At 45.5% G+C, this 16,877-nt stretch overlaps 1 protein-coding gene across 1 annotated transcript; it reads right to left on the bottom strand.

Annotated features, from left to right (window-relative positions):
• Positions 1-1,927: 1,927 nt before the first annotated feature.
• Positions 1,928-16,595, bottom strand: LOC142590028 (lysophosphatidylserine lipase ABHD12-like). Its single transcript, XM_075701851.1, has 4 exons — positions 16,445-16,595; positions 12,390-12,670; positions 7,605-7,809; positions 1,928-6,444 (listed from the first exon to the last, which is right to left on the bottom strand). The coding sequence occupies exons 2-4, from the start codon at positions 12,668-12,670 to the stop codon at positions 5,791-5,793; spliced, it is 1,140 nt and encodes a 379-aa protein (XP_075557966.1). The 5' UTR covers positions 16,445-16,595; the 3' UTR covers positions 1,928-5,790.
• Positions 16,596-16,877: the final 282 nt, after the last annotated feature.

Genomic DNA, 16,877 nt, shown 5'->3' with positions numbered 1-16,877 from the left:
CCGGAAGAGAGAACCAGAAGTGTGCCATTACATTGTCTGCCACGGAATCACCCTTTGTGCAACTCTGACTGTATGGAAGAGTGAAGGAAGGATCAGTGTCCCCCAATGGCCAAACCCTCCTCCTCCACTTTCTGGAGCACACAGCTGGCTTTCTTTACTGATTGGATTATACAAGCCATGTCTTTTGGTGCACTTCAGGTAGTTATACAGTGCAATCTCGACTTTGCATAGTACATTTTTTGAGGATACATTTCTTTCTCCCTTCTCCCAGCCAACATCCCGTAGGAGCAATGAATTTTTATACGGTTATTCCCTGCCTTCCCTCTCCCACTCTTTCCCTGTACAATTACTGCGATGGCATTTTTACCTGGAATTTGATAATACGACTGCAGAAGTGGGCTTTTACTGGTATTCGTAAAACTCGTAGCTTTGTATTCCAACGTATTCGCTCGAATAACATTCCAATCGCCCACAAGCGATGTGTTGGTCCCTAGCCACACTGGAGTTAAAACGGAGGCAGTGGTAAAATGCTGCTGTCGCAGTGCGGCAATACAGACTGGCAGCGCACCACTGCTCAGTAGAGAGGAAATGGCAGTTTCTTTCTTAACTTCCAAAATAACTTTTTTCACAGACATTGCAAAGAAAGTTCAGAACTAATAGAAGAGCTATTTCGTTGTTGCTAAATAAAAGCGCATCGGCTGCAATTTGTGTGCCATCGAGCGACACCGCTTCACGCAACACGTCATGCGGTATCACTAGGCACCACATGAACCTTTGTTATTGCGTTTGTTACCGAGTATGCCTATTTTCATACTTTTTGGAGCTTGTTTTGGATCTTACGAATTTTCGGATGATACGTTTTGCTTTCCGGTTCCCGCGAAGATCGCAGCAACGAGATTACACCGTAGTTTTCTTAGTGCCCACATCAGCCCTGCTGTCACAGAGTCCTTGCTACTTGAAATCGTGAAACCTGCAGAAATCTTTGTGCACAAACTTCAACAACAGCACCTGTCAAAGGCACTTACAGAACAGGTTCAGTGTACCTGCCAGCTTTGTCATTTAAGACTAGTAGCATGCCTTGCCCGTCCTGCGCAGACTGTGGCAAGCGGATGATGAGGGCCCTTCCGGCGTTACACACTGTGGAGCAAAATGCACTGCTTGGCATCATGAGAAGAGGATTTCCGCACGACTGTGTTGTGGTGCATACCGGAGTAACTGTGCACGACTAATGTTTCCAGAGGGCCACCAGATCGTCCAAAGAGAAGTACTGTGCCTCCTTGAGTTTCTTTGAGACAGCAGACTTTCAGTTGCGTGGCAAACCATTTACACCCTGAAAAAGGTGCCGCAGGCAGAACAGTTGCCAGCATCGACTGCAGCAGGCTAAATCCATCTGTCCCAACATCCCCACCACCGTCCAACTTCCATAGCCCCTGTTGGTGGTGTCATCACCATAGTAGAGAATACAAAAGCAAGCTAGTTGGCAAGTGATAAAAAAAATGCAGTGTGAATAGTGTCCTTTCATTTGTCCCTTTCTTCGTTTTTTGTCACCATGTTTGCTCCACAGTGGAAGTCACCAGAAAAGCTCAATTTTTCCCCAGCCAGGATTTCTGCATCGTAAAAGTCATGATGTTGCGACTCCTTTCATGCTTATGCTATAGTTAACACCATTAAGTCAGCTAATGTGACTTGTTACTTGAGGCACTGTCTCAAGTGATCCTCAATTCCTTTTTCCCTATTAGCCATACCAGTAGCCTGGTTACATGGGGCACTTTTGATCGCGATCAAATTTCTTGGCTGCGATTGGCTACCTTCCACAGCTTGCACAGAGGAGCCAATCACGATCAGGGCTTGGCTGTAATAGAAGTGTAGCCCAATTATGATAAAGCAGGGAAATAAAATGCTCTGCATCTGAGAAAGGCACGAAGCATCACATGTGAACACTGCCAATACATAAAATTGCAGTGTTCTTTTATTAACTTTTACCAGCACATTGCAAAAATATGTTTTTTTATTACATACAGGAAGTGTAAACATATTCATTTCACTCGCGGAGTAAACGGGCATTATGCTTGGCACACTCTCCTATAAGGCACTCCTCAAATAATTTGATTAACGCCTATAGCTACCACCACTCTGAGTTTCAATATATCACCAAGTTGACATTCCACCCATGCAGTTAGCACTCCATCATTTATCATAGGGCTTACACAACAACGTGAGCTAAGCTCTGCTAGGTAATTAAAAAGAAAGCAGAAATATTGGTACTCTACTTTTCTGAAAGCTTTGGTACAGTTCAGATGAGATTATGCCAGATCCTACACACAGTACAGTGCTATTGTGTTCTGATAACAGCACCGTGAACTGACTGCAATTTGCGAGAAAAATAAAAATCTAAATTTGGCAAATCAGTTCTGCGGAATCCCGCAAGGTGGAGGAAGTGTTACGAAAGGGAAAATTGTCATCCCCCCGAATGTAGCACCCATACGGGTTCCTCGGCAAGGTTAGCTCAGATGGTAGAGCGACTGCCCCGGAAACACGTTGGGTCCCGGGTTCGAATCCCGTACCAGGGGAAATTTGTCCTCAACCGTGAAGCTTTCGGGGAAACCCATGCGGGTATCCCTTGTAGCCTCGTGCTACATTCTGGTGGATGACAATTTTCTCTTCCAGAATTAAATTTTGTTACCTTTGATTATACACAAAAGGCTTACATAAAGTTAGCTTAAAGAACACACAAACTGGACAAAGTTATGGTGACTGAATGTACAGCCCCCAGTGCCTTATATCGGTGAGTAGTAGTGAGATCGGCAATGGTATGTGCAAGTGCACAAAGCAACTTCTAGGGTGAACGTTGTCTGCTATGCTATTTATTCCAGGGGCACATACATTCTGCCCTACTAGTGCGAACATCTGCTACGCAGAAGGATCGACATTTGGGCGAGTTGGTACTGGTTGAACATCTTGAAGGGGCAGCGCAATAAGACGAAGACAGAAGGCAGGAACACACAGGACAGCGCTGACCTGTGTGTTGTCCTGTGTTCCTGCCTTCTGTCTTCGTCTTGTTGCGCTGCCCCTTCAAGATGTCTGCTACGCTATTCATTCCAGGAGTGCATACGCTCTGCCTTTGTTATCTCTGAAGACCCATAGTTCACAGACAATTCCTCATACGTGCTGATAAATCCCCCCCCTCCCCTGCAATTCTATGGCACATGTATTGGCCCAGTAATATGAAAGAAATATGAAAATCGTGTCGCAGATGCACACCTTAGTCGTACATGTTTTCTGCTTCACAGCGGCTTTTTTGTGTGAACAGGACTGCACTGATAACTCGGGAAGGGGGTGTGTCCAGCATAGCAGACGACGCTTACACCAGAGTGTGCTCTGCGCGCGTAAGCATATTATTACTGATCTCGTCGTTTCTTGCCATTTTAACGCGCTGACATGCCACGTGGTCAACGCTTGCACAATTAAAATAATCTGGGAGTCTGTGCAGTATGGTCCATTGTTAAGGGGAACACTTATTCATTAATAAATCCAATATAATTGGAACTTTTCTTTGCCTTCATTTAAAAGAAACAGCCGATATAATTTACTGGACATACATTTATATATAGAAAGCTAGTCTGTGAGCTTTTATGCCATATCTCGGTGGTAATCAGTGCCACAATGCTCACTTACATGTTCCCTTTAATGTAGAGACTTGTACATGCAATGTATTCTGCCAGTAACCTGCCAAGGCTCACATAACATAAAATGGTGCACAAACCAGTCGCAACTAATAGTTGCTAACCACTGCAGAGAGCTCAATGTACAATGCATTTGGGTGCTAACCCAACACTCAAACAACTTGCCTAAAGCCCATCTGTGGACTTAAATAATCTCTTTCTTTGCCTGTTAGCTAAAAGGAGTACTGACAAAAAATTTTTTCCTGCTTTAATAAGTAGCTAACTACAACAAGCTAATGACCAAGTAATCACGCCACGAAACATCATTTACTTCAGCGCGCGACAGGTAATTATTCGTTTACTTGTAACGACCAGTCCAAGTTTCAGGTTTAGAGAGCTATGAGATGGGCCAGAGAAGGAATGTAAACACAGCTGGGCACGTGATCGTGAAAACCTCTGACTTATGCTCTGACGCGAATGCGAATGCGCACGCTGGTGTGCAAGCTTCGTGTTGCTAGTTTGTCTACTACGCCTGCACTTGCTTTGTGATGTCCTTGCCACCATTATCGTCCTCATTCTTGTTGTCCAGCGGTGACGATTTCCTGCAGGCGGGAGTTGCTGCCGTATTAGACGTGGCCAATCACTTTCAATTCGACCCACTAGAAAGCAGTAGCTCTGATATTGCAGCCAGTGACAGCGAGGACGAACCTCAAGACCCTCGCATCGGCCACATTCAATGGTCAGTGCAACGAGTCAAGCCGATAGTGCGGGATATCTGCGGACACAACAAAAACTGCTGCTTAATGCTGCAGTTGCAGCGACACAGAAAGCGTCCCACTACAACCAACAACTAAGAGCACATGCAAGCAGCATGGCAGCCAATGAAAATTTGTGACGTGGCGTTTTCTCGTTGTTTACAATCCTTCCTTGATGTCAATGTTGCGAGGCGCTGCGTTGTGCGGTTGGCTGCGCACACGTTCTTTAAAATTGACTTGAAATATGTTCCAAGCAATATTCGGCGTTGACATTTTGCAGACGATGCATGTGCCCACACAAATCATTCTCGCGCATTATCTCCGCTTCAAAATTTTGTGTCAGTACTCCTTTAACGTATGTGTCAGCCGCCCATATGAATATCAACACACCTGAAGATTTCCATGAGCTAGTCTATATTCTGCTTGACACTGCCACCGGTGGTGGTGGCAGTGTTATGCAAAACCACAACACCATGTCATTCTTGCAAAAGACTAGTGATCCGAGTAACCCATACTCCTCGCACAACCACAGCTGCACAGGGATGCCAACAAACATAACTCACACAAGCGCTCTTCAGTTTCATGAACAAAAAGGTAAAAAGACACGCCAGTCCGCTGCTATGTCCAATACAGCTGCGCACAGACTGTCTGGTGCAAGATACGCAGACTGCATGACAAGGGGAAGCTGCAAAAAGTGAACGGGACCACAAAGGCACTGGTACAACAATGCTACATCTGGTACAACAAACAGAACAGCTGATCTTCATCATGTCAAACTCACAGTCAAACACTGTTGCATTGGCTTCAAGCCTCTAAACAGTCCACGTCTAAGTTGAGAACGGCAGACCTTTTAACTTATGCCAAAAACTATTCTTCGCCTTCTTGGACTTGGGACGGCAATGCATATGTCATTCAGAAGCTTTCACACGACATCTAGCTTAAGCCCTGTAACATGTCTACGTACAAGTTATGAACAGCAGGCCCCGACTTACTCTCTCTTTGGACTTGGGCACTCACCTTACCACGCATTGCACCTGCAGTCGGAAACACTCGCAAGGAATGCCCCGCTCTAGACTCGTCACCCTGGAGCTGATATGAATGGTACTAGTAAAATAAAGCAATCTGCCTCTGCACACAACGTTAAGTCGCCACCGCTTTGCAAATTCATGAAACTGCTCGTGGGCACAGACGTGGCAACCATGCAAGCTCGTGACACTGAGAAGCCAGGAATACTGTATGCGTTTCGCCCACCACACATTACCAAGATGAGTCAGTGAAAGCACGTTGGTCCCGAATTGGCCATTGCTCCGGCGTCCCCAAAATGCCTGTGGCATCGAGGCATCGCGGAATGCTACCGCTGGCAGGTCGGCACCCTAGGGCCGTATATCGGTGCGGTTGAGGGCAAAGAACTTGGCCACTATGGCAGTCAATTCCGGGTCGCGGTGCAAGTGCTTGTGGCCGTACCCTAACCGGCCATCGTAGGCGTGCAGTAGCAGTGGTCCCGCGCTCGGGTTGCCCTGGCGTGCCTCGCGGAAGGCGTCGTGCAGCTTCTCACCCAATGCAAACGGCACCGTCGCATCATCACGAGCATGCAACACCAGCACGGGCAGCTTGGGCGAGACGGAGCGGGCACGGGTGGTGCTGTTGAACTCGACGACGGGGTCGTTTTTGAGGCTCGCGACGAAGGTGAGCTCAAAGTAGGGCAGCCAGCGGTAGGGCAGTGATAGCGGGTGCGTGGCGGCGACACGGTGCAGGGCGTCGAACGGGGCTTCGAGCACGAGACCCGCTGGTGGTGCCTCTCCACGGCGCTGCAGGTCTTCCAGAAGGCGTATGGCGACACCTGTGCCCAGCGAGTGGCCCCACACGATCAATGGTCGGCCTGTCGTGCGCGCCTGGAGCCAGCGCAATGCGGTGCGGGAGTCTTGTGCCAGCGCCTCTGCCGATGGTCCCATGGGGCCCGAGCCGGAATCACCGTAGCCCCGATAGTCCAGCGCCAGCACATGTGCGTCCAGAGAACCGGTCAGCACCTGCATGCGGCCAAGTGCATCAATGTTCCCCCTGCACTTGCAGCAATGCCAAAGTGACTTATGAGGACTCCTTGACAAGATGACCTAATTTCCTCAAGAATTCCGACTGAAGATATAAGAGTGATCTCTGGTTGCTTTAGGTCAATCTAATCAGAAGCTGTTTTCGACTAAAGCTGCACCTTTCTTGGGAGTGGTAGAAAGGACTGCAAGGAGCATGTTTTTCACGGGCTGTTCAATGGCCTCAGATCATGTTTAGCTTTCACAAGAAGGTTTCTCACATACTTCCAGCGATTGATGAGCAGTTTGCCACTGATTATGTATATGCATGGATCCTTGCACAGATTGCAGATAGGCATCGATAGAGACAAAGAAGGAAATGACAGTTACCTATTACCATCATTATACAAAGAGTGGCCTACTTAGGAATATGGCGTAGATCGTCACACACTTGTACCCATAGAGTTTCTCACTATTACCTAGAGGGAAATCTGGCGCTGCTGCGCTGTGGTATGCATGGGAATGCCGGTATATTGTGACTTCGGATTGACATCGTTCTCGGAGGGACAGGACACCTTGAAGACGCGCCTGGCAAGTACCGTTCCGTCTGTCACAATGATTCAATTTCTACTAAAACAGCGCGTAAAAAGCTATTTTAGCTTTATTATTACGCGAAAATATGTTTTGTTTAACTATGAAAACTTGCTATTGCGTGTACGACTATATGTTACGTAAAAAATATCAGTGGGCCGCTAAAGTTGGAGAACAGACGACAAGGTTCGCGCTCGCTCTGAAATAGTTGGTCGTCTGTTCTTGCTTTTCTTCGCTTGATCATGCATTGTGGGTGAGTAAAGATGTAATATGCATGAATGGAAACATTTCATTAGGATTTTACTTTGAGAGCGCGTTATTTATGTAGCCATATCCACGTTTTAGACGAAGCCTCTTACAACACCAGCCAAAACGAGCCTCGCAGACACATATACCGTCATTCCCATGACGGCACGGTGCCCCCTTAAGAAATTCCCATAGACGGTGGCGCCAGATTTCCCTCTAGGTATTATAGTGAGAAACTCTATGCTTGTACCATCTTTTAAGCGCCAGTCGTGTACCACAGATTCATTGAGCATCAACAGGCTTTTCATCTGTGCGCCAGTTCATACCTTGTAGAGGCTAACACGGTGCCCACCAGCACGGGAGCCACCATTTCCATGCAGGTACAGCACTGCGGGTCGCTTGTCGTGCGCAAACCAATCCTGGTCTAGCTGCTGGCAGCCGAGCCGATCCACGGAGGAAGCCGGTGGAATGTGCCAGGCTCCGAGGCGCAGACCCACCTCCTCGGAGTCTATGTAGAAGTTGTGCGCACACCTGCAAGCAGGCACAGCCCCGTCACAGCTCTATCGATGTCACAATGGATCCATTCAGGGTTGCAGATTTCAGCCTGAAACTTTTTTCAAACAGGTTCTTATAATATTAGAACCAACTTCTGTGCAGGCAATAAGATTCTATTATAATTTTGTTAAAGAATGGTGCTTTTTGTCGCTTTTATTTGCCTGCAGAAGTGTCGTGTCTATCTTACCACCAGAATTGCCCGATTAATGGATAAGAATATAGGTGAATAACAGGAATTTGGTAGCATACTGCCATGAATACAAAGTGACTATCTCCCGATGATTGCTTTCACCAGATTGCCGCTGTCACAAGTTATTGATCTCGTGCCAGATGCACTCGGTGTATCCAAAATTTCGTGAACGTTGTCACCAACTTGACATAGCGAGTGAAAAAAAACACCACCACAGACGCACACGCACAAAGAACATGAAGGAAATAAATGGACTGGGGACAAGTACAACTAGACCTTCAGCAAGTCCTGTTATGTTGTTGCCAAATTGACGACGCAGGCATGTCTAATCAGATTGCAAGTGTAGTGTGGATAGTGTACTAACTTCCTAAATCTATGCAAGCACTAGTGATTGTTATGGAATGAACAGTGACACATGGTGGTTTAAGGCCAGATCGACTTTAGCTGCGAGATTGAACTTGACAAATGACTACCCTGCTCGTCGCTACTATTGTCATTTGAGTGTTGCTTTTCTTTCTGTGCACCCAACAATATGTTTGATTCTTTATTAATTCCTTCTGGCAGTTTTTCTGCTTTGTCACTATCACTACACCGTGACAACATCAACCCTGGCTCACTAGCTACAAATATCAGTGAGACAAAGTCTGGTACCCAAGTGAGAAAGACGTGCTGGATCCAAGGTGATGCATAGAACACGGCCAACAAAAGCACCACTAAAGCCTCTATGGCATGCAACGTCACTTCAGGTCTTGACTCACTAGCTTGCAACAGCGAGCAAGAACTGCTATGCTATCTGGTGCTCCTGACCAGCAGTCAAATCCTGGGGAGTGGCAGCCATGGCTTGCACGGTGAGTCTTACGTGCCCTTTGCAGTGCCACCCATGCAGTCACAATCTTCCCAATTACTTACAGCTGTCCTCTGCGCCTTACTCTGTGCTTAAACAGACTTTACACCAGTGATTCACAGACTTCTAGCCTTCACATACTCTTTAAAGAAGCTGCAGGATGATCATTTACGTTAGAATATAAGTCATTCGCAAAAAGTTATGTCCCACTGGGGACATCAGAACTCAGAAACATGTTATGTTTCAACCTGACACTGCTTCATTTCAGGCACTCGCTGTCCGCGATCTGTATGAAAGAATGTGTTGCAAAAAAAAAAATAGGGCACTCGCATATTATACACCCTATTAACCCCTTCTGTGCCAGGATACTATCCTAATATATAATATACATTATATATTAGTCATTTTTAAGGACCCCAGTTGGCGACACATGTTGTTACTTCCCCTGCCAGAAGAATATTGCTCCTGCTTGTGCTGCCCCATGGATCTTGTGCTGCCATCTACCAGAAGCACAACGAAGCACAGAGATGAACCTAGCTTGTCCATGGCATTGCTGGAAAATTAAAAGTGCTGTCGACGAGCTGAGCTCGTCCTTGGTTGTTTTTACCAGAAATGCGTGGAAAAACAACACAGCTTGTCCATGGCACAGAAGGAGTTACGTTCACATCAAGTTCTGTTGAAGGCATTCAAGATTTCAACACATGCTCAACCTTAATCCTATTTGTTCATTTGAAAGAGAGCATAAAAAATATTATGCATCGCACAGCTTGTTCCAAACGCTTCGCTAAACATTTCAGTGTGATATTTTGATGGATTATGCTTGCAATTATGTGTTTTTCAAGCCACCGCCTCTCGAGGACTCCTTGAAGTTGGTGGGCCACACTTTTTACAAACGCTGTTCTGCACCATGCATAGGTAGGGAACTGCCGCACTCAAAAAGAACTTCAGCAACGAAGACAAAAAGTAATTCTTTAAAAACAAAGTGTAAGCTGTACTTTCCAGCTGTACCTTGCTAGGGAAACATGCAACATTGTGTCAAGTGGTCCACGTCAGACCTGACGTCATATTACTCTGGGTCATGCAGATACAAAAGAAATACTCCAGGTCACTGCTGCGGTAGCCAGTTGGCCTCCATACAAGGCCCACCTCACTAGATGCAACCTAGGTTGGCAGAATAAGTGATCACTTACTCACATACACACACAATTCTTTTTTTTTGTGTGATATGAACTCACTCACATTCACCAACAATGTATTGAACACTGCAATGACAGATCAATTTGTACAAAAAAGAAGAGGGGTAAGTTGGACAGGACAGGCACCCACTAGGAATAGTAGTGTTAGTGAAACCTTCCCAAGGAACAGCAGAGGCAAGCATGGGCTGGAGAGCATACACATGTACTTAGCCCAAACTGACCACTGGTCAAGTAAGAAAGGCAAAAAACAGTTACTTGTGTTTATCACAGTTTAAACGAGTTTGTAATACTCACTTGCATCCACTCGTGCATAATCAGTGTCATGTTCAAACTAACGTAGGCTCTCTTTGTCACGCAAACTCACACTCAATACTGTGAAACGAGCGTGAGTGAATATGCGAGCGAGTGCATTAATTAATGATTGCACTGAACTATAAGTTGCAACTTCCAGCAAAAACTTGCCAAGCGGTCTGGTGCCCACGACTGGCAGCCAAAGTGTTTGCAGCCATGGCTTGCTGGAGCGCGAGGGTTCTAAGCTTGGCTAGTCAGGTTGCATTCGACATGGCGAACAACGCAGCTCATGGGACAACTGAACGAAACAGGACAGATGTGCTGCATCCTGTGCATTTCCTCGTCACATTTGTCTTATCAGTCGTCCCATATGTCTTATCGGGACATACCTGATCTTTTGTCTGGTACACGTCTTGTGTTATTGCATGTCTTATTAGTTTACCATTTGTGCTTCACCTGCGTTCTGTATCGTTACTCTGTTTTTACGCTAGTGCAAGAAGACAGAACCTCGAGCCAATTAGTCCAACTTCAAGCACTGTTCACTATTTGGAAAGACTGGAAGAGCTTTGTAGACGATCACAAGGAAGAAGACGGGACAGGCACAAACTAACAACTAAGGTTTATTCGAGGGAAACACTTAAATACACTATAATATGATATATTTAAATGTTTCCCTCGAATAAACCTCAGTTGTTAGTTTGCACCTGTCCTGTCTTCTTCCTTGTGATCATCTACAAAGCGCTTCCAGTCTTTCCAAACACAATGAACCAACTTGCCCAACAACGCATCCTGCTAAACTGTTCACTATGTTGTATGGAGGTGTCCACGCACAATTTTTTTCTAGAATGACAGAAAGTTCAGCTAGTTGGCAGGTATTCATGCTAGCAAAAAAAAAAGAAAGGTAGGTGTGTGCAGACAAGAACACAAGCAGAGGGATACGGGCAACACAAACACTGGGGTGTGTTTGGCAAGGCATACACAACAACTGACAAGAAAATGTGACAAGTGATCTAACAGGGCCCAGCACCAGTGTGGTGCTTGTGTAGTCTGTTTCCCTCTATTCGTGATCGTGTCTGCCCACCTACTTTTTCTAACTCTGCCACTTAGTCGCAAACTTCCAGGTTACTTTGAGCAGGCATCTACAGCATAAACGGAAACTGCGGAAACCCTTCGATGCCAGACCAGACCTCTAAAAAGAAATTGAATCCTGGGGTCTTATATGCCAAGACCACAATCTGATCATGAAGCACAGTGTTGTGGGGGATTTGAGATTAATTTTGACCGCCGAGGGGTTTTTAATGTGCCACTCAAACATAAGTACATGAGCGTTTTTTTTTTTTTTTCATTCACCCTCATCAAAATTTGGCCACCGTGGCTGGGATGCAACCTGTGATTGAGTTCGGCCGCGATATGCCATAGCCACTATAAGCTACTGTACCGCAGTGGGTTGCCAGACCTCCATTAAAGTTATTTAAGCAAAATAAATACTCAAGAGAGTGCCAGCTTCACTTAGCCATAGCAGGGTTAAAATTAATTTGAAAATAAAAGAAATGCAGGATTTAAAGCAATTCAAAAATTATTTAGGAGAAAAGATGCAAAATTTAAGAAGAAGCAGGATGGAAAGAACTGAGGTAGGAACATAGTGAGAAGATGTAGATGGCAAGAGTGATGTCATCGTGGAACCTTGGCCAGAACAGGGAACCCCAAAACAGTAAGTTTAATGAGGATTTAAGAAAAATTAGGAACGCTGGAAAGAAGGGCTGAGAAGAAACTGCAAAGGAACATAGAGAGACAGCACAAAGCAAACCATGCTTCACAGTGAACATACTGAAGTAAAACATCAAAATCAAGCACGAAAGAAAAACGATGCAATATGTAATATGGTGACTAGACTATGTAAAAATGTGTGGCCAAGTAAACGTGTCCTTTAAACAGGCAGATTACATGTTCAGTGAAGCCAGATCGCACACTGCTTGTCACACAAGGCTAAGAGAAACGAAAATACAGTTGGTTGAGCTCATGACAGATGCCAGACCTGAGGTCGTACGATCGTGGGTCGCTCAGCCGGGGGAAGGGTGGCAGGTTGACGAAGGTGAGAAAGACCGCGTGGCGTCGAATCCAGGGCGATGCGTAGAAGACTGCAGGTGCTATCACCAGCACACCAATAGCTAGTGACACCAGCAGCAGCAGAAACACGGACAGGGTACTTCTCTGCTTCCGTTTCGGGGACACGCGCGTGGGACTCTGGTCCTCCTGCGGTGCCTCCTGTGGCGCCCCGGCCACAGTCGACGTGGTGGAGCCGCGCCAGCGCAGCATCTGCACATTGCCGGGATTCCTTACGAACTGCACACTTATCAGGATTCTTTACACACTGTGCATTGCGCATCGTAGCCATCTGCACAGTGTTCGGATTCCCAACGTACTGCATGTTACGCAGTGAAAATCGAAGTACCTACATATTATTGGGATTATGTGCATTACGCATCACATATTACACATTCTTGGGACTCCTTATGCAGTGCACATAACACATTGAGAGCTGCAGCACCTTCAAGGTGTCACAGTTCCTTTTGTGTACTGCACATTGCACAGGGAAAAGTGCAGTGTCTGCACGTTTTCAGGATTTCTCATGTGCTGAACACAACACACTGCAACATTCTAGCTGCATAATGTCGGGAATTACTTGTGTAGTGCACATTACGCACATAACATAGCAGCATGCTCACATTGTCACGATTCTTTATGTGCTGTGTATTAAAGATTGCCACATCTCCACGTCGTCAGATTTTGGAGTGTATACTACACACCAAATATTGCAGCATCTTCACTTTGTTGGGATTTTTTAATTCATAGTGTCGGAATACCATAAGCACAGCACATCATGCAGTGAAAGTTACGGAACCTTTATGGTTTTATAATTCCTTATGTAGTGCACATTACACAGTGAAAATCACAGTATCTGCACATTGTCAAGATGCCTTATGCACTGTGCCTTAGGTACTGCATGTTATATAGTGAACATTGCAGCATCTGCCAAATGATGAGATTCCTCATGTATTGGACATTACTCATCGCAGCACCTGTACAATGTCAGGATTCTGTTGACATCTTCAAATGGAAATGTTGAGGGACAGCAATGAATGACTATGTACAGCAAGCATGACACTGTAAAAGTGCTGTGAATGCAGGATCGCTGCATGGTCGGTTTTTGAGCATGCTGTTCCAAAACATGGAATCGTCGCACACATACACATGCACACAGAGAAGTGCAAAGATGTATCCAAGTTCATTCTGGCATCTTGTTTCGATTTGCATTAGTATTTGTGCAATTGCACATTCATATTTTAGAAGGCACCCTGATGCTTATGCATGAGTTTCCAACAAATGCAGAAAGTTCCCAATCATGCTGGGCATGCAATATTCAGACTGACAAAGGCTGTCCTCTCTGTTCTCTCCGGTATTCTCGTACATGCAGTGGCATTTGCCGGATGCTGGTAGCGACATCTTGTGACGCTTTGTCTAACCACAATGCCTTGTAGACAAGTTTTTGTGTTCCTCGAGTGTTCTTATCAAGGGAACACTTAAAAAGGCACCATGTTCACAATTATGCTGCTACAAAAAAATTTACAACAACCGGGAAGTAGAATGCACTTTGTTACTGCAATAATAGCTCTGTGTTTGTTTGGTTGAGCTCTGCGCCACAAAACCTGATTGCTCGCGAGTTTATGCCTTCCGCTCACCTGGTATTATGCAAATGCCATTGCATACCGCCAGAGGACCAGACACGCTCAAACTCTCTAATGTGCGCACAATCATGAGGCCTGAATTCAGAAGGTGTCACATCAACCACTGCTGCAGGGATTAGCATTTGCCCCCATATGTAACTTATCAGACATGAAATTAGGAAAAAACGAGCAGAACTTATGAGGACGCTACAAAAATGCCCCTTTTATATTTCGTTACTGACATGCATCCACTTGCAATAGTATATATATGTCTCTGTGTGTGTGTATGTGTGTGCATACACATTAGTACAACAGCTACAAATCAGAAATTAATTAGTGCACTAAAGCTAACCTAGGCTGGTGTTTTAGTCCATACTACTGGAAACATGCACTAGAGTGTGAGAGAATGCTTGTAAATGATGTTTAAATGAATGGGTTTCTGGATTGTTGCTGCTAAGCAGACAGTTGCTTAAATGACTTGATCAGTCCCTCAACAATTCATGTGCCCAATTGTTCCTGTAGTAGACACTGTAACAAGGTCAGCTTGGAAAATTGGGTGTCCTTGAACTATTTACATGAAGTTGCATTTAGTGAAGTGACATTCATAAAAACTAGCTCACGAGCAAAAATAATATTTTGCAGTATATCTAAAAAAATTAGGTCCTCCATAGAAAATCTTCAAAATTCTTTCGCAAGCTCCTCTTAAAAAAAATCTTGTCACTGCGGGAGGGGTCATAAGTGTGCATGAACAAGGTAGGTTGGCATCAGGTTGTCTACCAATATTGCAACAAAAATGGCTGATAAGTTCTGATATCTTGGGTGTGCTGAATGATAAGGCAGGCTGCATATGGTAGCCTGCACGCCTGATAAGTTCTAATATCTTGGGCGTGCTGAAAGATAAGGTAGGCTGCACATCACAGTCCATTAAATGAGCTCAAAATAATGCTCACACCCTGATGTCTTTCATGGAAATGCCCCAGTGATCCAAGCACAGCTTCATTTTTGGCATCTACAAGCCAATATGCATTTCAAGGGCAGATCGAATGATAAAAATGCTGCCTAATAACACAAATGCAAGCTACATATATACTGACGAACTTTGATGTTTGGAAACTGCAGGGAAAGATATGCGGCAATGGCTGCATAGGAAAGACGTGCCACCAATTAAGCCATGCAATGCCAAGGGTCATGTGTTGAATTTCTATGCACTTCTACAGCAGTTCCAGTTTGTATGCTTCTTACAGCACAAAGTGATCAGTCTTCCTGGCAGAAGCATTTTCCCACACAACTGTTCTGTGTGAACACAGCTGACCCCATGCATCTGTTAGGAAATGCAATTTTATGACGCATATTTAGTTCAGCGACTTCGTGCACTTCCCGAGGGGGGTGCACAGCGATAACAGGATGTTGCTATCGCCACGTTTGTTGTCTTAGTTTAAAAAAAAAGAAAAATCTGGAAAAGAGCACCGCATGCAGAACTATGTTTTTAATCACAATCATCACGTGAGCACCCTAGCTGTCGGGATGCCTGGCGCTCCTTGTCACGCGCCTTTGAATCACTCCCGTCAATCATAGCCGTTTCAACGTGCACGATGCACTGAGGAGTAAAAAAAAAAAAAAAAAAGAAGAAGAAAGAGAAAGGAAAAAAAAGAAAAGTGCAGACGCTTTCTTGCGTACTTCTTGGAGATGCGCAACAGGTGTAGTTATGTATGTGTGTACAGGCCGAATTGTTCGAGTTTCTGGTACAGCATTCGAAGCGTTTACGACCTTTCACGCTTTCTTTTTTTTTCTTTTCTTTTTCTTAATGACGTGATGCGCACATACGTAAACTTGAAACCAGTGCCACGATCGCTTCTTTTTTTTTCGCTCGATCAGCTGGTCGCGATCACGCCAATCGATTAGCTCGACGGGTGCACAATTACGAGCGGAGTGGAGCAAATTTGTGCACGAATGACTTCGCGGATCGCGCAACGCTAGCCCATTGTTTCGCGTGCAAACGCCTACGTACACACGCGAAACAACGCCGCTGCCTTCTTTATTATTATTATTATTTTTTTTTTTTGTGCAGCCTTTGTCCGACAGCCCCCAGACCTTTATGCAACTGCGCGCTCGGGTGACAGGTCGACGCGTGACGTAGCGCAAAGAGAACAATCGCTTCTCCTATCTCACGAGGAAGTTGCTCTCGGCTGGTGTTTGACTGCGGTAAGCAGCTCACCATCGGAGGGGTCGCATAAACGTGGATGACCATTCGAGAGCCAAATCAAGTACACACCGCGCGGGTGGCATGGTTAGCGGTGCTCGACTGCGGCGTTCGCCGTGAGGTGACGGTGAAGGAGGGCTCGCACTTGCGACCCTTTGAACTCACCTTCCCGCAAACGTCGTCGCTCTGAGGTCAGGGCAGTCGGGCGCCGTGCAGAATCGAGGAAAGCGCGTACCGCACTACTTACTGGCAACGCCTCCGCCAGCAGACAACTCTCTCGTCGGCAGCTCTGTGGTGATGATGATGATGATGATAGTCAATCACAGATGGCGTGACCGACGCTACTGGTACAGTTCTAACTCGCTGTACTAAATATAACCAACTCCTACTGGTATTCACGCTTGCAAATGAAAAAGTAGCGCTGCTTTGAAGAAATAAAAAAAGAAAGATTGTTATTATTTGTGATACTTATCTACACTGTTTTATCTTCGTGAATAAGCTCTGAATAAGCGTTAGTTGGTATGGTATGCACGGCGGTGGAATATTCGTGATTGTGCATCCGCCGAGTTGGTTTCTTTATTGTATGCCGACTCTCTGA

The sequence above is a fragment of the Dermacentor variabilis genome, chromosome 8, assembly GCF_050947875.1.
Source record: "Dermacentor variabilis isolate Ectoservices chromosome 8, ASM5094787v1, whole genome shotgun sequence".
NCBI classification, from domain to species: Eukaryota; Metazoa; Arthropoda; class Arachnida; order Ixodida; family Ixodidae; genus Dermacentor; species Dermacentor variabilis.
Note: the sequence above shows the minus strand (reverse complement) of the source record. Positions and strands in the feature narration are given on the sequence as shown.

What these genes read in the sequence shown, in the direction of transcription:
- LOC142590028 (XM_075701851.1), bottom strand. Translation starts at nt 12,670, where the DNA reads ATGCTGCGCTGGCGCGGCTCCACCACGTCGACTGTGGCCGGGGCGCCA. An exon ending in CCACGATCGTACGACCTCAG is followed by an intron (nt 7,810 to 12,389) that starts GTCTGGCATCTG and finishes GCCTGCTTGCAG; the next exon opens with GTGTGCGCACAACTTCTACA. An exon ending in ACCGTGTTAGCCTCTACAAG is followed by an intron (nt 6,445 to 7,604) that starts GTATGAACTGGC and finishes GGCCGCATGCAG; the next exon opens with GTGCTGACCGGTTCTCTGGA.